At 39.8% G+C, this 20,509-nt stretch overlaps 2 protein-coding genes across 6 annotated transcripts; one reads left to right on the plus strand and one right to left on the minus strand.

Moving 5' to 3' along the window:
• Positions 1-5,120: 5,120 nt before the first annotated feature.
• Positions 5,121-9,486, plus strand: LOC117506732 (TAR DNA-binding protein 43-like). Of its 5 annotated transcripts, XM_034166307.1 has the most exons (7): positions 5,121-5,725; positions 6,658-6,821; positions 6,924-7,073; positions 7,204-7,374; positions 7,487-7,593; positions 7,690-8,948; positions 9,129-9,313. In XM_034166307.1, the coding sequence occupies exons 1-6, from the start codon at positions 5,485-5,487 to the stop codon at positions 7,976-7,978; spliced, it is 1,122 nt and encodes a 373-aa protein (XP_034022198.1). In that variant the 5' UTR covers positions 5,121-5,484; the 3' UTR covers positions 7,979-8,948; positions 9,129-9,313. The 5 variants fall into 5 exon arrangements, with proteins under 5 accessions (XP_034022198.1, XP_034022194.1, XP_034022195.1 ...); XM_034166303.1 differs by having other exon boundaries at positions 7,487-8,470; positions 9,129-9,486; XM_034166304.1 differs by lacking the exon at positions 9,129-9,313 and having other exon boundaries at positions 7,487-7,995; positions 8,331-8,737.
• A 2,327-nt stretch (positions 9,487-11,813) lies between these two features.
• cenps (centromere protein S) lies at positions 11,814-18,725 on the minus strand. The gene is made up of 5 exons (XM_034166318.1): positions 18,616-18,725; positions 14,783-14,906; positions 12,339-12,372; positions 12,150-12,216; positions 11,814-11,996 (listed from the first exon to the last, which is right to left on the minus strand). Exons 1-5 carry the CDS (start codon positions 18,643-18,645, stop codon positions 11,889-11,891), a joined length of 363 nt encoding a protein of 120 aa, XP_034022209.1. The 5' UTR covers positions 18,646-18,725; the 3' UTR covers positions 11,814-11,888.
• Between the last annotated feature and the right edge of the window lie 1,784 nt (positions 18,726-20,509).

The raw sequence follows: 20,509 nt of genomic DNA on the forward strand, positions 1-20,509 counted from the left end.
GTGTGTGTGTGTGTGTGTGTGTATATATATATATATATATATATATAAAATCAAAAATATTCCAAAACTGAATCTGCACCCATTATAACTAGAGACAATGAATGTAAAGCTTGCTCACTAAATCATTTGTAATCAAATGGTATGAGTGACTATCTGAAAGATATATAATTGTTAGAAAAACATGTTTCATGTTTTCCAAGATATCTCCGTAATAAGGGCTGGAGGTGATTCAAAGCTTCTCATTTGCCATGTTACAACATGGCACTGAAAACGTCACTAAAACATCAAATCTCAAGGTCGGTCATCCGGCCGTTTAACCTTGAGGGGCGGGTTTTCTCTGTGAAAATATTGCCAAACTCAATACAAATACAGTAGTGTTCAGAATAACAGTAGTGCTATGTGACTAAAAAGATTAATCCAGGTTTTGAGTATATTTCTTATTGTTACATGGGAAACAAGGTACCAGTAGATTCAGTAGATTCTCACAAATCCAACAAGACCAAGCATTCATGATATGCACACTCTTAAGGCTATGAAATTGGGCTATTAGTAAAAAAAAAAAAGTAGAAAAGGGGTGTTCACAATAATAGTAGTGTGGCATTCAGTCAGTGAGTTTGTCAATTTTGTGGAACAAACAGGTGTGAATCAGGTGTCCCCTATTTAAGGATGAAGCCAGCACCTGTTGAACATGCTTTTCTCTTTGAAAGCCTGAGGAAAATGGGATGTTCAAGACATTGTTCAGAAGAACAGCGTAGTTTGATTAAAAAGTTGATTGGAGAGGGGGAAACGTATACGCAGGTGCAAAAAATTATAGGCTGTTCTCTAGTTTGGATTTGTCAAAATACTTGAAGAGGTCATGTTGCCTTATGCTGAAGAGGACATGCCCTTGAAATGGGTATTTCAATAAGACAATGACCCCAAGCACACTAGTAAACCAGCAAAATCTTGGTTCCAAACCAAAAAAATGAATGCCTCGCAGATGTGAAGAAATCATGAAAAACTGTGGTTTTACAACTAAATACTAGTTTAGTGATTCACAGGATTGCTAAAAAAGCAGTTTGAACATAATAGTTTTGAGTTTGTAGCATCAACAGCAGATGCTACTACAACCCCTGGCAAAAATTATGGAATCACCGGCCTCGGAGGATGTTCATTCAGTTGTTTAATTTTGTAGAAAAAAAGCAGATCACAGACATGACACAAAACTAAAGTCATTTCAAATGGCAACTTTCTGGCTTTAAGAAACACTATAAGAAATCAGGAAACGGTCAGTCAGTAACGGTTACTTTTTTAGACCAAGCAGAGGGAAAAAAATATAGAATCACTCAATTCTGAGGAAAAAATTATGGAATTATGAAAAACAAAAGAACGCTCCAACACATCACTAGTATTTTGTTGCACCACCTCTGGCTTTTATAACAGCTTGCAGTCTCTGAGGCATGGACTTAATGAGTGACAAACAGTACTCTTCATCAATCTGGCTCCACCTTTCTCTGATTGCTGTTGCCAGATCAGCTTTGCAGGTTGGAGCCTTGTCATGGACCATTTTCTTCTACTTCCACCAAAGATTTTCAATTGGATTAAGATCTGGACTATTTGCAGGCCATGACATTGACCCTATGTGTCTTTTTGCAAGGAATGTTTTCACAGTTTTTGCTCTATGGCAAGATGCATTATCATCTTGAAAAATGATTTCATCATCCCCAAACATCCTTTCAATTGATGGGATAAAAAAAGTGTCCAAAATATCAATGTAAACTTGTGCATTTATTGATGATGTAATGACAGCCATCTCCCCAGTGCCTTTACCTGACATGCAGCCCCATATCATCAATGACTGTGGAAATTTACATGTTCTCTTCAGGTAGTCATCTTTATAAATCTCATTGGAACGGCACCAAACAAAAGTTCCAGCATCATCACCTTGCCCAATGCAGATTCGAGATTCATCACTGAATATGACTTTCATCCAGTCATCCACAGTCCACGATTGCTTTTCCTTAGCCCACTGTAACCTTGTTTTTTTTCTGTTTAGGTGTTAATGATGGCTTTCGTTTAGCTTTTCTGTATGTAAATCCCATTTCCTTTAGGCGGTTTCTTACAGTTCGGTCACAGACGTTGACTCTAGTTTCCTCCCATTCATTACTCATTTGTTTTGTTGTGCATTTTCGATTTTTGAGACATATTGCTTTAAGTTTTCTGTCTTGATGCTTTGATGTCTTCCTTGGTCTACCAGTATGTTTGCCTTTAACAACCTTCCCATGTTGTTTGTATTTGGTCCAGAGTTTAGACACAGCTGACTGTGAACAACCAACATCTTTTGCAACATTGCGTGATGATTTACCCTCTTTTAAGAGTTTGATAATCCTCTCCTTTGTTTCAATTGACATCTCTAGTGTTGGAGCCATGATTCATGTCAGTCCACTTGGTGCAACAGCTCTCCAAGGTGTGATCACTCCTTTTTAGATGCAGACTAACAAGCAGATCTGATTTGATGCAGGTGTTAGTTTTGGGGATGAAAATTTACAGGGTGATTCCATAATTTATTCCTCAGAATTGAGTAATTCCATTTTTTTTTTTTTTCCCTCTGCTTGGTCTAAAAAGTAACTGTTACTGACTGCCACAATTTTTTTTCCTGATTTCTTATAGTGTTTCTTAAAGCCAGAAAGTTGCTATTTGAAATGACTTTAGTTTTGTGTCATGTCTGTGATCTGCTTTTTTTCTACAAAATTAAACAACTGAATGAACATCCTCCAAGGCCGGTGATTCCATAATTATTGCCAGGGATTGTATTATTGTGAACACCCCCTTTTCTACTTTTTTTTTTTTTACTAATAGCCCAATTTCATAGCCTTAAGAGTGTGTATATCATGAATGCTTGGTCTTGTTGGATTTGTGAGAATCTACTGGTACCTTGTTTCCCATGTAACAATAAGAAATATACTCAAAACCTGGATTAATCTTTTTAGTCACATAGCACTACTATTATTCTGAACACTACTGTACATGTAATTTGGTCACTTTTCAAATGGGTAAGACTCGTCAATAAAGTCAATTTAATCTACAATGGTTCATTTCAGGTAAGCTTGGTGTATAAATCTCATAGTTGTAGGCAATGACAGCTGTCAGCTGACCGTTAGTGACAATAAAAAAATACATTTTTTTTCAATTTAATTTCATTTATATAGCACCAAATCACAACAAAGTTGCCTCAAGGCCCTTCACACAAGTAAAGTCTAACCTTACCAACCCCCAGAGCAAGCACACAGGCAACAGTGATAAAGAAAAACTCCCCTCTGATGATTTGAGGAAGAAACCTCAAGCAGACCAGACTCAAAGGGGTGACCCTCTGCTTGAGCCATGCTCCTGACACAATTTTCAAAACAAATATACAGGAAATTTTGCCAAAAACAAAAAAAAAAAAAAGAGAGGCTGATTTCAGGAGAACAGCATACAGATCCAGCGTGTTTTCACTTAATGGCCAGTCACGGAAGCATGAATTCTTGCCTTCGGATTGGCCACTTTGCCGAAGTGATTTAGTGCCTAAAAACATTGATATACGTGCTCAGGGCATGCATTGCTTCTTTAGTCCTTTTCATTTGATTAATATTCTTGAAACAGCTCTACAATTTTTCAGAATTTATTCTCTGCTGTTCAACTTCCTGTCGCATGCAGTTTATAAGCACACTGCCCGCGGCTTCTGACTGCTGTGCAATCATCACTGCAAGATGGGCTTCAGTTTGGCTGCCGGACTACTTTTGAGGTTTCCCGGATGTATACAAGTAGACATCCAACATGGTGCAAAGCCACACACATGCATCAGTGAGAGGGTAAGAAATCATGATTTAGTTGAAATTTTTGCCATTCGTGTGACTGAAAACATTGTCAAATTATTACATCGGCAAGTAATGCATTGTTTTGGAGTGCAGTTATTCGTTTCTGTGGGAGTACTTTAGGTGATCTTTTCTTGGTGATGAGGCCAGAGTGTGGATGTGCGCAGAATATTACAAATCGTAATAGTGGTTCGGCCCAACCAAGAAAGACTACTGCAGCTTCTGAGTGGTGATGAGTGGTAGAGGATGGTTTATAAATGCTTGCCTGGCACTATAGGTGTTCGGATCGATCTTAATATCGATACCAACGCTGGTATTGATATTGAACGATGCTTGTGTAAAAAGATCGATACTCAAGCTTTTCTTCCTCTCCCACACACACTGACTGCAGCGCACACAGATTCATCAAAGTCTACTCTCTGTAAGAGCAGCGCTGCGCTGTCACACAACATGGAGCAGCGCACCCTTGTATTGTGGTTTGTCAGCCCTCTACCTCAGGAGATTTTGTTTTAAGTTGTGTTGAGTGATATTTTTTAAACAAAAATGTTGATTGTGATAACGTATTTTGTCTATCATAGGTCTTTTGGATCCTTTGGATGTATGAAGCTTAAATATGAAAAAGTATCAGTATCGGTATCGATATCGGCGATACTGGGCCTGTATTTACTTGGTTTTGGAACAATACCAAAATTCCCAGTATCGCCCACCTCTACCTGGCACTTAAGTACGTACAAACATGGCGGAAGCATGCACTCCTCTGAGTGCCCTCTGGTGGTATTTTTATGTAAGAGTAATTGAAGTGAGTCAATCGTGAAAATCGGACAAATCAGACACTTGAACATCTTCGTAAATATACCTAAATTAAAAAATCACGACATTGTCAAATATTTTCCATTATGAAATGCAGTCTCAACTTTACCGATTTGTTTATTTCAAAGTTTCTTAAAGCTTTTTAAAACCGCCATTTTCCCCTCTGCCAGTCACCGACGGCGCCAAAATCGGCTTTAATTAAGGGGGAAGGTAATGTAATCAACGCCGTTATTAACAATAAAACACGAAGATTTTACAAATGTCCTTGCTCAAACTAACTTTTCAAAAAGTCTTGTTAGCTGTGCATCATTATATACGCGAATGAGTGAATTACAAGCTATATTAATCAGAAACGCCACACAAGCTCCCGCTGTAAAAATGAAACCTTCCCAACATGACGTCATTTCCGCACAATCTTTACACGATGCCATTTGGGACAAACACCCTCATGCTTTTGTTTTTCTCTTCCCTGTAAGATGTCTTCTTAACTCGAATACATTAGTTCACACTCAGGAATAAATTCCATAACATATTCATAAACGTTTCTGAGGAAGACATTTCTTTTGAAGTAGACGGGGCGTAAATGAGCGAGCCAACGAACAAAGGAAAAGTAAGGCCGAAGCTTCTTGCGGTTCAATGCTATTTATAAACTTTTAAAACAATTAAAATTTAAAACTAAACCGAATACCACGCCGCTTTGGCAGTGATACGCTTTACATAACTATTTATTTTTAGCCCCATTAGCAACGTAACTTAAGGTTAGCCGCGACTTAGCTTGCGAGCTAACTGCTAACTTTAGTACAGTTTGGATTTGAATAAAGTTTCCTTTAGCGACTTAAAAATGGCCGAAGTGTACATTCGTGTGGCGGAGGAGGAAAACGAGGAGCCCATGGAGATCCCGTCCGAGGACGACGGTACCGTTCTTCTGTCCACGGTGTCGGCTCAGTTTCCAGGCGCGTGCGGCCTGCGCTTCAGGAGCCCCGTGTCACAGTGCATGAGGGGCGTGCGTCTGGTGGAGGGGGTGCTGCACGCGCCCGAGACCGGATGGGGCAACATGGTCTTTGTGGTCAACTACCCAAAAGGTAAACTTGAAGGGTTTAATGCTTGGATCTAAACTCGGTACTGTGGATAGACCGCAGTCCTACGTCACTACTTCGGTTTATCCTCCATTCAGCTCCGGCACTTGGATGCGCTGTTTTGATGATCAGAAACTGGCCTTTTCCACTGGACAATTCTGTGATTTTATGCACATGTACCATTGTGTAGCATTACGTGGCATTATGGTTGATGACAAAAGCTTGAATTTAGTTTAATCGTTAAAACCGTCAAGGACTTAACAACTATACAGTGTAAGTGTACGGGCCAAGCTAAGAAATGACAGTAAAATGCTTTTTGTTGCCATTGAACAGGTTACCTTAGATATGGCATGAAGCATGGAGAGGACCTCAATAAATATAATGAAAATTTAAAATTTAGCAAATAGGCAGCTATTGAGCTGAGCTAACCTCTGCTGTGGTGCCATAGTGCTCAAATAAGTCAATTCTAGTCTAACCTTGAGCAGCTTGTTCAAGTTGTTTACTGATGAAGTAATGAAGTCAGTTTACGAAGTCATGGTCGAACATTTACATGATTTTAAATATACATGAACCATTTGAATTTGATGTTTGTCCATATTTATTTGTACTTAAAGTATCGACTAATAGCTGCTGTTTCAGTGAGATGGCTGTAATTATTGAATATGCACATTTTCCCCCTTCATTTTGTAAATCCTAAATATTAAGGTGTCCATTATGAACAAAAATTGAATGTTACCTCAATACAGAGAAAAGACATTTATATTCATATTTTCCCATTATATCATTTCCTGGTTGTGGCTTATATTCTACAATGTATTGTACACCAGTAAATAGGGTAATCATCTTGAGAGTTTGAGATTGTGACATCCAGTATTGGCTGATGGAGCATCTTTATATTGTGCTGGATAAAATTATTGTTCTTTTTATATGCTCATTAGACAACAAGAGGAAGATGGATGAAATTGACGCTTCCTCTGCTGTGAAAATGAAGAGAGGAGATATGAAGACATCTGATCTAATCGTACTGGGTCTTCCTTGGAAAACTTCAGAGCAGGACTTGAAAGACTATTTTGGCACCTTTGGAGAGGTAATCATGGTTCAGGTATGTCTCACTGCAAACTAAAATGACGCATATTTTATTCATGGTGTAGTTGTACAGTATGCAGCACTAATGATGATTATTGCTTCTTGTTGACTGGCTTAGGTAAAACGAGATGCCAAGACTGGAAATTCAAAGGGATTCGGGTTTGTGAGGTTCAGAGAGTACGAGGCTCAAGATAAGGTGGTCTCCCAGCGCCATATGATTGACGGAAGATGGTGTGACTGCAAGCTGCCTAACTCGAAGGTGAATATGGTAATGTCCATGCCTATAATCACACACATTTTTTTTCGTTGAGACAGATCAACTTTACCTTTCCAGTAACAGTGTTCAACCTGCTGCTTTTTTTTTTCTCCTTTTTCTTTTAAACCAACCTCCTTTCCAGCAAAGTCCAGACGAGCCACTGAGGAGCCGCAAAGTGTTTGTAGGTCGTTGTACAGAAGATATGACCACTGATGACCTACGGCAGTTTTTTGTGCAGTATGGTGAAGTCACAGATGTCTTCATTCCAAAGCCTTTCCGTGCTTTTGCTTTTGTCACATTTGCTGATGATCAGGTATAATGTGGGAATTGTACAAAGTCGCCTTTTGCTTAAATGGAATTTGAACCTGACTGACCTGGTTTATCTTCTTTTCTTTTTTTATTTTATTTTATTTTCCCTCTCACAGGTTGCCCAGTCTCTCTGTGGCGAGGACCTGATTGTCAAAGGAGTCAGTGTTCATATCTCTAATGCTGAGCCTAAACATGGGAGCAGACAATATGACCGTGCAGCTAGGTTTGGGAATGGTTTTGGAGCTCAGGCCTTTGGTAGTAACCGTAGCGTGTTGGGAAGCAACACTAATAGTAACCTTGCCAATTTTGGTTCTTTCAGTCTGAACCCCGCTATGATGGCTGCTGCTCAAGCTGCTCTGCAGAGTAGTTGGGGGATGATGGGTATGTTAGCTAGTCAGCAGCAAACATCCACCTCAGGCAGCACTTCTACTGGAACAAGTTCTAGCAGGGATCAGAGTCAGTCCTTCACTACAGGCAGCAGTAACTATGGCACCAACTCAGCCAGTCTTGGCTGGGGAGCAGGAGCAAATTCTGCAGCTGGTGGTAGTGGGTTTAGTTCAGGGTTTGGTTCTAGTATGGAGTCGAAGTCATCTGGGTGGGGTATGTAAATGAAAGGTTTTGTGTGGTAAGTATTTTGAGAAAGGATTCTTTTCCAAAAGTATCTGACTACACCTTTGTGGAACATGTTTTGTACATGAAAAATGTGCTAGAGCTAATTTAGAAAATGTTAGTGGATTGTTTGAAAGAATGTGAGTAAAGTGCTATTTTTCCTCATTTGATGTATTAAATTCAACTGGATTCTCTAATGCATAAATTTTGGTACTTTTACCTTTATTCTGTTTTATCACATAATTAAATATCTTGCATTGGGAAAGAATCCGGTTGAAAGAAATGTTTTAAGTGCAGGTTTATTTGCAATCAGGTTGTGTAGAAAAGCCTTCACTGAAATCTCTTCTGCAGTTCACCTCTCTTCCATTTTCCTGTGAGGAAGCTCCTCTTTGGCAGCATACTTGGTGTGATATCGGTATCATTCTCCCACTTCCCACCTGTAAATGCTATGCCATCAAACGGCGGCTTCACTTCGCATGTTCTAAGAGACGGTGGGTGTTTTCACTTTTATCCACTATTTTGAAAGAATGGAAAGAACTGCGCAACTGACATTTTAAGAACTGATGAGTGAGATTGAGGGTGGCTTGTGGCGAAGAATGACGCAATGAGTGAGCGAGCGGAGATACGCGTGAAGCGGACTGGTTGTGCGGTGAAAGAGCCCAAGTTGACTGCTTTCTGAGTGTGTGAGTGGAAGCTGCAGATGCTACGAGCGCCTCCCCTAACATGGACATTCTTTAATACTTCAAGAAATGCCTGTTAAAAAAAAACAAACAAAAAACCTTTGAAACTTTTTCCCTGCTCTTATGTGTGTTGATTAAGTGCGGAATTCTCCTACTGTTGTGGAATGTGATGAATATTTGTATTTCTTGTTATCTGATTTGGATGCTGTATGGTGTGCTTACATGTTACTGATCTGATCTGTAAGTGTGAACTTGATGTGGATGACACCTGCTGAAGACGCTGGCGAACGTGAGTAATCGTGTGAGAATATGGGAGTGGTGTGTCCAATGGTTCCCAGCAGTTCTTGGTGTTTTTAAAGATGTGACAAATGGAGTTCTGTAATAAACATTTGCATAGATGCCTAGTTGATAGTATGAGTCAAGTTTTTCAAAAAAAAAAAAAACAATCTAATTCACTTCACATATCTAGGGACCTTGGGCTCTGCTGGTCGAGGTCTCCATTTGAATCCTGACTGAAGTCGGTTCTGAAGGATGACGACGGAAGTTCCAACACTTTGATTGTGTGGCCTTCTCAGACATGACATGGGGGTACTACCTGTCTTTTTGATGGTTTTCATGTCTTGTCAGAGTCAATTATCCCTTATGATTCACAACTTGTTCTGAAGTTGGAAAGAAATTCTGTGTGCCAGAATCAAGATTTGAATCCGAAACAGATGAGTTGATCAATGTGGCATCGCCTCCACAAACAAATCCCTTGGTTCCTAGGGGAGGGTAACCTAAAGTGTCAAGCAGTTACATCAGTAGAGTTGGGTACCTAAATTGGGAGAATTTTTACAATGGCTGCTCTGAAATAACTTTGGGTTTTTATTAATTATAAGTCAAAATATTAGGTTGTTCAGTCTGATTGTATCACTTTTTTTCTAATCTGTATTCTAATTGGATCATATGATTTGCACCGTTTATAATCTCAGCACTTTGATGCTAAATTTAGTTTTTGCATTACATCTGCAGGTTCCTGGTTAAACTGCTGGGGGAAAATTATCCAAACATGTACAGTGTACATTAAAGTTATGATGATGAAAGGGAGGTTTATAATGTATCTGGAAAGTATTCACAGCACTTCACTTTTTCTGCATTTTATGTAACGGCCTTATTCCAAAATGGAGTAAATTCATTATTTCCCTCAAAATTCTAATCACAACACCCCATAATGACATGAAAGTTGGGTTTTTTTTTGTGCAGATTTATTAAAAAATTCTGCACCTCTCAAGTTGGATGGAGAGTGTTGGTGCACAGCCATTTTCAGATCTCCAGAGATGTTCAATCGTATTCAGGTCTGGGCTCTGGCTGGGCCACTCAAGGACATTCACAGAGTTACCCTGAAGCCACTCCTTTGATATCTTGGCTGTGTGCAGCAGGTCACTGTCCTGCTGAAAGATGAACCATCGCCCCACTCTGAAGTCAAGAGCACTCTGGAGCAGGTTTTCATCCAGGATGTCTCTGTACTTGGCTGCATTCATCTTTCCCCCATCCTGACTAGTCTCTCAGTTCCTGCAGCTAACAAAACATCCCCACAGCATGATGCCGCCGCTACCATGCTTCATTGTAGGGATGGTGCCTGGCATTCACACCAGAGTTCAATCTTTGTCTCATTAGAATAGAGAATTTTGTTTCTCATGGTCTGAGAGTCCTTCAGGTGCTTTTTGGCAAACTCCAAGTAGGCTGCCTTGTGCCTTTTACTAAAGCCTGGTTCACACGACAGGATTTTAAAATTATCTTTAGGTTTCCAAAACCTGAGAGACCACACACATGAAGATAAAAAATCATGGCTCTAACAGGTTTGGTCCTAGTGTGTGGTGTTCAGCCACATGGTAAGGACAACACCACCACACACGAACAGATTTCACGCACAAACATTTACAGTTCAGACAGGAAATCTCGCAAAATCTCTCGAGATTAAACGTGACTTCAGAGTAAACAAACGGAGGTACTTTGTGGACTATTTACAACAGAGGGAAAAAAGGACAGAAAAAGAAAAGGTGTTCTTTAAAGGAGTGGAGACAGTGTGACCACCGGACTTTCTGGAAAGTCAGAACAGCTGTTTTGATTTTATTTTCCGTTCCGTACGTTCGTCACCTCGCTTTCTGATTGGCTGCACGTCACATTCAGCAGGCTGCATGCTCGTTTGTGGTCAGAAGACAACATGCTGTGATATTGGGCCAAAAAAATCCAACATGTTGGATATCCCCGATTTGCGATCGAAGCGCGTCTGACGCCCTTCCGAGCAGATCAGAGTGCTCTTAACACACTACACACGGCAAGAATATCTGATAAGATTATCTTTAGCGTCATCACGATTGTTGGGGTGTCTTTAAGATTGTCGGAAGGGGAAGATCGGGTCCGATATTGGCCTAATTATCCTGCCGCGTGAACCCGGCCTAAGGAGTGACTTACATCTGGCCACTCTACCACACAGGCCTGATTAGTGGATTGCTGCAGAGATGGTCGTCCTTCTGGAAAGTTTTCCACAGAGGAATGCCATAGCTCTGAGAGAGTGACCATCAGATTCTTGGTCACCTCCTCGACTAAGGCCATTCTCCCTTGATCACTCAGTTTAGATGCGTGATCAGCTCTAGGAAGAGTCCTGGTGGATCCGAACGTCTTCGGCTGGAGGCCACTGTGCTCACTGGGACCTTCAAAGCAACAGAAATGTTTCTGTACCCTTCCCTGGATTTGTGCCTCAAGACAATCATGTCTCAGAGGTCTAGAGACAATTCCTTTGACTTAATGCTTGGTTTGTGCTCTGACTTGCACTGTCAACTGTGGGCCCTTTTATGTAGACAGGTGTGTCTTTCCAAATCATGTCCAATCAACTGAATTTACCCCAGGTGGACTCCAATTAAGCCGTAGAAACATCTTCACAGCAAAGGCTGTATGTACATGTGATTTCTTTTTAATAAATTTGCAAAAATCTCAAAACTTTCACATTGTCATTATGGGGTAGGATTTTGATGGGGAAAAAAAAATTTCATTGATTTTGGAATAAGGCTGTAATGTAACAAAATGTAGAAAAAGTGAAGCACTGTGAATACTTTCCAGATGCATTGTAAGTAGGCATCGTGCTGCAGCGCTGTAAAATATCCACTCAAACACATGTATTTTAAAGACACTGCTGTGTTTATTTGAATGTTGTACTGTTACATCCGGCACTGCAGGCAGTCTCATATCTTTACTCTCTGCTCTCTTCAGTGTCTCTGTTCTTCTTCTTTGCCGTACTCTTCTTTTTCAAGTCTTGCTCCTGGTTAAGTTCTTCACTTTTCTTTTGTATGAATGTGAACTGAAATAAAGGGAAACCAAATACTGAGTGTGCTGTTCAATTGGAGAATTGGCTTGTACAAATTTGCTATCCTATCTGCATTTTTAAAAAGGTTTTTAAAATAGTCGTGTGTATCGCAGTTACCATGACTGGTGTCAAATGCACTAAACTCACCAATGCATTACTGCGGCGGGCTACCAGCTTCACGTCATCTGGTGATACTATGGTTCTCTTGGCATGCCTGAAATAAAACTGCAAAACTGTAAAGCCAAATATTTTGTGACCTTGGCTATTGAGATCATGTAATTGAAGAGATACTGTAGCAAAAGGAGCTCATCAATGAAACAAGTTACATTTTCTTACCTTGCAAATGCTTCCAAGTCTTTAGCGAATATATCTAGTGAGGGTTGAGAAAAGGAAAGAGTAAATTAGGGAAATATTAATGGGATTAGATTTGCCCTGTGGTATTCATGAACCTGCACTCGTGTGAAGAGTGGTGCAAGTTTGTTCATCTATAAAAAGGTAACATTTAATGTGCTGAATAAAACGGTAGCACTGACTAAGTCCTCCCCAAAATTGACTTAACACCACTTTGTCTGAGCCTGGACTCACGATAACACTGGCTGTCAATAGAAGAAATAAAGCCATCAAATTAACCAGTACACCTTTATCAAATTATGTCAGAACATCACTGATCCACAGCAGAGCAGAGCAAACACCTCCACATTTCACTTTTTATGTTCTGCTGGGCAATTCTATGAGATGTAACATCTGTTTCCACTTTAAATGGTCCTGCTGTAATCTCGCTGTCACAAAGATTTATTATTCGCAATCAGATCAATAAATAATGGTCAAGCCATAATTCCATGGGAAGGCTAGATCACAACAGAACCACTGAAAGTGGAAACGGATGTTACATCTCATGGAATTACCCTTCTGCATAACTATACCAAGGTTTTTACAAGATTCATCATTTATAAAAAAAAAAAATACAGCTTGAGTACAACCCCTGGCAATAATTATGGAATCACCGGCCTCGGAGGATGTTCATTCAGTTGTTTAATTTTGTAGAAAAAAAAAAAAAGATCACAGACATGACACAAAACTAAAGTCATTTCAAATGGCAACTTTCTGGCTTTAAGAAACACTATAAGAAATCAAGAAAAAAAAAATTGTGGCAGTCAGTAACGGTTACTTTTTTTTAGACCAAGCAGAGGGAAAAAAATATGGACTCACTCAATTCTGAGGAATAAATTATGGAATCACCCTGTAAATTTTCATCCCCAAAACTAACACCTGCACCAGATCTAAAAAGGAGTGATCACACCTTGGAGAGCTGTTGCACCAAGTGGACTGACATGAATCATGGCTCCAACACAAGAGATGTCAATTGAAACAAAGGAGAGGATTATCAAACTCTTAAAAGAGGGTAAATCATCACGCAATGTTGCAAAAGATGTTGGTTGTTCACAGTCAGCTGTGTCTAAACTCTGGACCAAATACAAACACCAGGGGAAGGTTGTTAAAGGCAAACATACTGGTAGACCAAGGAAGACATCAAAGCGTCAAGACAGAAAACTTAAAGCAATATGTCTCAAAAATCGAAAATGCACAACAAAACAAATGAGGAACGAATGGGAGGAAACTGGAGTCGTCTGTGACCAAACGGTAAGAAACCGCCTAAAGGAAATGGGATTCATATACAGAAAAGCTAAACGAAAGCCATCATTAGCACCTAAACAGAAAAAAAAGGTTACAATGGGCTAAGGAAAAGCAGTCATGGACTGTGGATGACTGGATGAAAGTCATATTCAGTGATGAATCTCAAATCTGCATTGGGCAAGGTGATGATGATGAAATCATTTTTCAAGATGATAATGCATCTTGCCATAGAGCAAAAACTGTGAAAACATTCCTTGCAAAAAGACACATACGGTCAATGCCATGGCCTGCAAATAGTCCGGATCTCAATCCAATTGAAAATCTTTGGTGGAAGTTGAGAAAATGGTCCATGACAAGGCTCCAACCTGCAAAGCTGATCTGGCAACAGCAATCAGAGAAAGTTGGAGCCAGATTGATGAAGAGTACTGTTTGTCACTCATTAAGTCCATGCCTCAGAGACTGCAAGCTGTTAGCCAGAGGTGGTGCAACAAAATACTAGTGATGTGTTGGAGCGTTTTTTTGTTTTTCATGATTCCATAATGTTTTCCTCAGAACTAACTGATTCCATATTTTTTTCCCTCTGCTTGGTCTAAAGAAGTAACCGTTACTGACTGCCACAATTTTTTTTCCTGATTTCTTATAGTGTTTCTTAAAGCCAGAAAGTTGCCATTTGAAATGACTTTAGTTTTGTGTCATGTCTGTGATCTGCTTTTTTTCTACAAAATTAAACAACTGAACATCCTCCGAGGCCGGTGATTCCATAATTTTTGCCAGGGGTTGTATAAGGATCTGCCAAAGTTGCTTTTCCCCTCCCCAGTGCAAATATAATTTTTGGTCATGAACTGTACAGAGGAAGTAATATGAAAATTCCACATTTGTGATAAATGAAAACTGGCTGACAGTTTACAGACTAAATGTGACCGGATTGAAAATAATCATTAGGTTTAAAATAGTTGAGTTAATAAGGCATAATGTACTATAATACTAACATCTACTCAAGCTGCTCATGTTAGAGAACACAAAATGTTTTTGAGAGGTTTGATGACAGCCAAGATGAAATCCCTGGACTGCGGGTTGCTTATGGGTTTTACAGCGTGCAGATCATTGATGAAGTAAGATGGGCAAACTGTTTTATCTGTACCCACCGCATTGTCTCCAAGTTGTCTCAGTTATCGCTGCTATGAGTTGGCGAGTGAAGTCCTTCCGGTGGTCTTCTCCGGCCCTCTGACACAAGCGTCCCACAGTGTAGTGCACTGCTGCCTTTAACCTCTGAACTCAAAACACCAACCACAACAAAAAGGTCAAAATGGGGCTACAGACCGGACTACAGAGACACAGAAGGTTGTCCTTTTGAATGTGATTCTGTACTAATTGAAAATAAATCTTTTTTTTTTTCTTTTTTACGTCCGCTAACAATGTTGGAGATTGTTTTCACCTGTTTGTTTTATTTCTTTCTGAACAACCTGGAGCCCACAACGTTTCATAAATCGGTAAGAAATTTTTAGTGAAGATTCATATCCTGATAGGCAAGAACTGATTCAATTTTCAAGATCAAAGTCGGGAAAATTCTTGGAAAAAAATCCCTTTTTCTTTTTAAAGTTAATGAATTTTAAAAAAATATGACTGTTAGAAAGATCAAAATTGTTTAATATTTGACAGCATTCTGTAGGATGGTATCCCTCATTGACTGAGTTTGATCCGGATCTGATCCAGATTACAGATTTTGTGGCCATTTAAATGTAACAGTGAAAACCCCATTTAATGTATATTTTACATTATATCTTAAACAAACATGCTCCAATCACTCATCTTTGAAAGTGGGGCACAGACCGGCACTCACTATCACCTGACAAAGTTTGATTCAGATATGATTTGGATTGTGGAGTTTGTGGCCATTTAACTTTAACACTGAAAAGCCCATTTGGTGTACATTTTTAAATTTAACCAGGTGAGTCCCATTGAGATCGAGATCTCTTTTGCAAGGGAGACCTGGACAATTATAAAGTTTCCAATTCACCTAACCCGCGTGTCTGTAAAGGTGGGAGGAAACTGGAGCATCCGGAGGAAACCCAAGCAGATACAGGGCGAACATGAAAACTCCACACAGAAAGGCCACAGGTGGGAATCAATCCCATGACCTTCTTACTGTGAGGCAACAGTGCTAACCACTAATTCACTGTGCTGCGTTATAGCTCAATTAAAAGTGTCTCAGTCTCTCACATTTGAAAATGAAGTGCAGACTGACACTATCGCCTGACAAAGTTTGATTCGGATCTGATCAGGACTGTGGATTTTTGGACATTTTAATTTAATATTGAAACACCAATTTGGTGTACATTTTGCATTAGATCTCAATAAAAAAGTGCCTCAGTCACTCTCATTTTTCTGTTGTGGATTTACCTACACCACCAAAATTGGATGGAGGTTCCAATATTATGCCTTTCTGTCCATTTTCCAATTATCTGTCAGAAACCAAGTGCCAAAAACTGACAAATTGTGCATAGCAGAGATAACCAATGTTCTGTGAAAATTATCTGATAAAGAACTCAGAAACTGAAAAACACACAAAACACACACACAAAAAACTTTGATTAAAGTGCCTGAACTAAATATATGAGGTGCCTTCAGTAAGTTTTGAGACTTTTTTTGTAGGGCAGTTATAATCATCCCACACTCTTGTAATTTTGATATGTCATTACCATATGTCTAAGGAGATAATCTACCAGTTTTTGTTATTCCAGGTTGAATGAGACGGCTGTATGTGGACGTTAAGAAGACCCTACTAAATCACGCTCGTCACAGCTGACTTTTTTGCAAAATGCAGTCGGGACGGGAGGACACTTTGGAAGAGCGATACACTATAAAATTTTGTGTTAAACTCGGAAAGAACGCTACGTAGACTTATGAACTGCTTCAGACTGCTTATGGATTAAATTGCATGGGCAGCGCATCGGTGTTTCGTTGGCACAAAAAGTTTAAGGGTGGCAGAGAGTCTGAGAGACGATGAGAGGTGTGGGAGGGGGAGGGAAGTAAGAACACCGGAGCTGGTGGGGAAAATTCGTACTTTTATGGATGAAGACCGTCGAGTGTCAATAGAGACAATAAGTATAGAGTTTGAAGTCAGTGTGGGAACTGCACACGATTATTCATGATGACCTAAACATGCGGAAGATTTGTGCGAAGTTCAGGACAATGCACCAGTCCACAACTCCATCCGTGTTTCCAACTGTTTGACCGAGATGGGCATCAAGACAGTTCCTCATCCTCCCTACAGTCCAGACCTTGCTCCCTGTGACTTGGTTGTTCCCCAAGCTCAAGGAAAACCTGAGAGGCAGTCGTTTTGAAACCACTGAGGAGATGCAAGAGGCTGTGACAAGGGTCGTGGACACGTTCACACCAGAGGACTTCCAGGGGGCCTTCCAGAAGTTGTTGGAATGATACAAGTGCATTGCATCTGGAGGGGCGTACTTTGAAGGGGACTAGAGTTTCGTGCTTGTCAGAGGAAAAAAGTGTCCCTATGAAAAAAGTCTCAAAACTTATTGAAGGCACCTCGTATACTCCTGACATTTGATCACATCTAATTTAGCTTATGAAAAGCCACTTCTAACAAGACTTTGACCTTGAAATTTTTTTCTAAGGTAATATTTTGTGGAATTGGAAACTAGTGTTGGCGCAGTGATCTAGTATTAATATTTATTCAACTTTTTACACATTTCAATAAAATTAAACTTTAATCCTAAAACTGCTATACGCTTCCAGTATTGTATGGAAGATGTAAACCTGATGTCAGAGATGACAAACAACTGAAAATTACAGTTTTGGTTGAGATTTAAATTAAGGATTAAGACCACGGCATAATTTAAAAAATATAGCCTACATATGAGGGCTGTCAATAAAGTATAGGTCCTTTTTATTTTTTCAAAAACTATATGGATTTCATTCATGTTTTTACGTCAGACATGCTTGAACCCTCGTGCGCATGCGTGAGTTTTTCCACGCCTGTCGGTGACGTCATTCGCCTGTGAGCACTCCTTGTGGGAGGAGTCGTCCAGCCCCTCGTCGGAATTCCTTTGTCTGAGAAGTTGCTGAGAGACTGGCGCTTTGTTTGATAAAAATTTTTTCTAAACCTGTGAGACACATCGAAGTGGACACGGTTCGAAAAATAAAGCTGGTTTTCAGTGAAAATTTTAACGGCTGATGAGAGATTTTGAGGTGATACTGTCGCTTTAAGGACTTCCCACGGTGCGAGACGTCGTGCAGCGCTCTCAGGCGCCGTCGTCAGCCTGTTTCAAGCTGAAAACTTCCACATTTCAGGCTCTGTTGATCCAGGACGTCGTGAGAGAACAGAGAAGTTTCAGAAGAAGTCGGTTTCAGCATTTTATCCAGATATTCCACTGTTAAAGGAGATTTTTTTTTAATGAAAGACGTGCGGACGGGTCCGCGCATCGGGACGCAGCCGGCGTGGTGCGGCGGCACAGGAAAAACACCTCCGTGTTGACAACCATTTGTAAAATCCAGGCGGCTTTTGATGGCTTTCAGTGGAGTGAGTATATGAGAAATTGTTTAACAGCTGGACATGTTCCAACTTGTCCTTAAGGCTTCCAACAGAGGTGTTTTTCCTGTGGAGGAGCGTCACGGCGGCTGCGAGCCGACGCTGCAATCCGTCCGCACATCTTTCATTAAAAAAAATCTCGTAAAAGGTTTGCAAATTTGAACATGACTTCCACTTTTGGATCAATGTTTTGTGCACTCCCAGAAGTCTTCTGCTGCCGTAGCAGATTTCCATTATTATTACAGATTGGTCCAGAATATTTGCGATGTGCATACTGCACAGAACTCAAGTAGGAAGTTAACTGTCGGAACCGTCTAAGTCATAACATCTACTTTACATTTAGAGTAAAGATGGCACAATAACAAAACTTAATTTCTGGATTGTAAAATGTGAAGATACTACAAATTAAGCCATAAAAATCGCTACCTGACGAGTCTCCTCTTCATCAACTGACATTGTTACCACGGCAAAACGGTTTTACAACTTCGAGCATCAAAACACAACAAAGTGCTCCAATTTCCCGGGTGGAAAAAAAAGTCGCGGAATATAACCAACCAACAAATCAGGAGGTAACTTCCGTTTGTCCAATCATGTTGTATATCGCCATCTCTTGGTTCGGAGGTAGAATGACAACGTCTTAAAGGTTTGGTTTTTTAACACCATCCGGATTCTGAAAATAACTCAGCAAAATGAAACAATACCAGAAACGCTAGGAATGATTAAAAATTAATTCTTCTGCCCACACTAAATGAGATAAATGGAATATTGATTAACAAATTTGACTCAATATTTGAACTACAAACCTTTTAAAATAGTTGTCAAAGAAAACCTCTGAATATGAATATGAATTAACACTGATTTTGAATAATAACATACAATGCTGATTGGCATTCTTAGGTCTTTGGATATCGTTTTATATCCCTTTCCTGTTTTATACAGTTCAGTTACCTTTCACACAGATCCTTTGACAATTATTTTGCTTTCCCCATGACTCAGAAACCATAAACATCAATGCATCACTGGATGAAAGATGCAAGGGTCTGTCAGGAGCCAAGAAACTCACTGACCTTTTATACACACACACTGATTACAAGCAATCACAGATGAGGATGGTTGCCTTTTTTAGCCATTCAAACCCGTTTGTGTCAACTTTTGTGCATGTTATCAGGCCAAACTCACCAAGGTATGTAAAGTTTTGATCAGGGTCATTTGGTTTGAAGTTTATTAATCACTGTGACAACCCCCACATGGGGATTGAGAGTACAGAATACAATAAATATATAAAACAATAACTGTACAATGTACAACCCCTGGCAAAAATGATGGAATCACCGGCCTCGGAGGATGTTCATTCAGTTGTTTAATTTTGTAGAAAAAAAGCAGATCACAGACATGACACAAAACTAAAGTCATTTCAAATGGCAACTTTCTGGCTTTAAGAAACACTATAAGAACTCAAGAAAAAAAGATTGTGGCAGTCAGTAACGGTTACTTTTTTAGACCAAGCAGAGGAAAAAAAATATGGAATCACTCAATTCTGAGGAAAAAATGGAATGGAATCACCCTGTAAATTTTCATCCCCAAAACTAACACCTGCATCATATCAGATCTGCTCGTTAGTCTGCATCTAAAAAGGAGTGAACACACCTTGGAGAGCTGTTGCACCAAGTGGACTGACATGAATCATGGCTCCAACACGAGAGATGTCAATTGAAACAAAGGAGAGGATTATCAAACTCTTAAAAGAGAGTAAATCATCACGCAATGTTGCAAAAGATGTTGGTTCACAGTCAGCTGTGTCTAAACTCTGGACCAAATACAAACAACATGGGAAGGTTGTTAAAGGCAAACATACTGGTAGACCAAGGAAGACAAAGCGTCAAGACAGAAAACTTAAAGCAATATGTCTCAAAAATCGAAAAATGTACAACAAAACAAATGAGGAACGAATGGGAGGAAACTGGAGTCAACGTCTGTGACCGAACTGTAAGAAACCGCCTAAAGGAAATGGGATTTACATACAGAAAAGCTAAACGAAAGGCATCATTAACACCTAAACAGAAAAAAACAAGGTTACAATGGGCTAAGGAAAAGCAATTGTGGACTGTGGATGACTGGATGAAAGTCATATTCAGTGATGAATCTCGAATCTGCATTGGGCAAGGTGATGATGCTGGAACTTTTGTTTGGTGCCTTTCCAATGAGATTTATAAAGATGACTGCCTGAAGAGAACATGTAAATTTCCACAGTCATTGATGATATGGGGCTGCATGTCAGGTAAAGGCACTGGGGAGATGGCTGTCATTACATCATCAATAA

Source organism: Thalassophryne amazonica, chromosome 3 (genome assembly GCF_902500255.1).
Source record: "Thalassophryne amazonica chromosome 3, fThaAma1.1, whole genome shotgun sequence".
In the NCBI taxonomy this organism is placed as follows: Eukaryota; Metazoa; Chordata; class Actinopteri; order Batrachoidiformes; family Batrachoididae; genus Thalassophryne; species Thalassophryne amazonica.

Excerpts from the sequence above, each read along its gene's own strand:
- LOC117506732 (XM_034166303.1), top strand. The coding sequence starts at position 5,485 with ATGGCCGAAGTGTACATTCGTGTGGCGGAGGAGGAAAACGAGGAGCCC. Across the intron at positions 6,822-6,923 it reads GAGAGGTAATCATGGTTCAG|GTAAAACGAGATGCCAAGAC; the intron begins GTATGTCTCACT and ends TGACTGGCTTAG. Across the intron at positions 7,074-7,203 it reads CTAACTCGAAGGTGAATATG|CAAAGTCCAGACGAGCCACT; the intron begins GTAATGTCCATG and ends CCTCCTTTCCAG.
- cenps (XM_034166318.1), bottom strand. The coding sequence starts at position 18,645 with ATGTCAGTTGATGAAGAGGAGACTCGTCAG. Across the intron at positions 12,217-12,338 it reads GACTTGGAAGCATTTGCAAG|GCATGCCAAGAGAACCATAG; the intron begins GTAAGAAAATGT and ends GTTTTATTTCAG. Across the intron at positions 11,997-12,149 it reads CCCGCCGCAGTAATGCATTG|TTCACATTCATACAAAAGAA; the intron begins GTGAGTTTAGTG and ends CCTTTATTTCAG.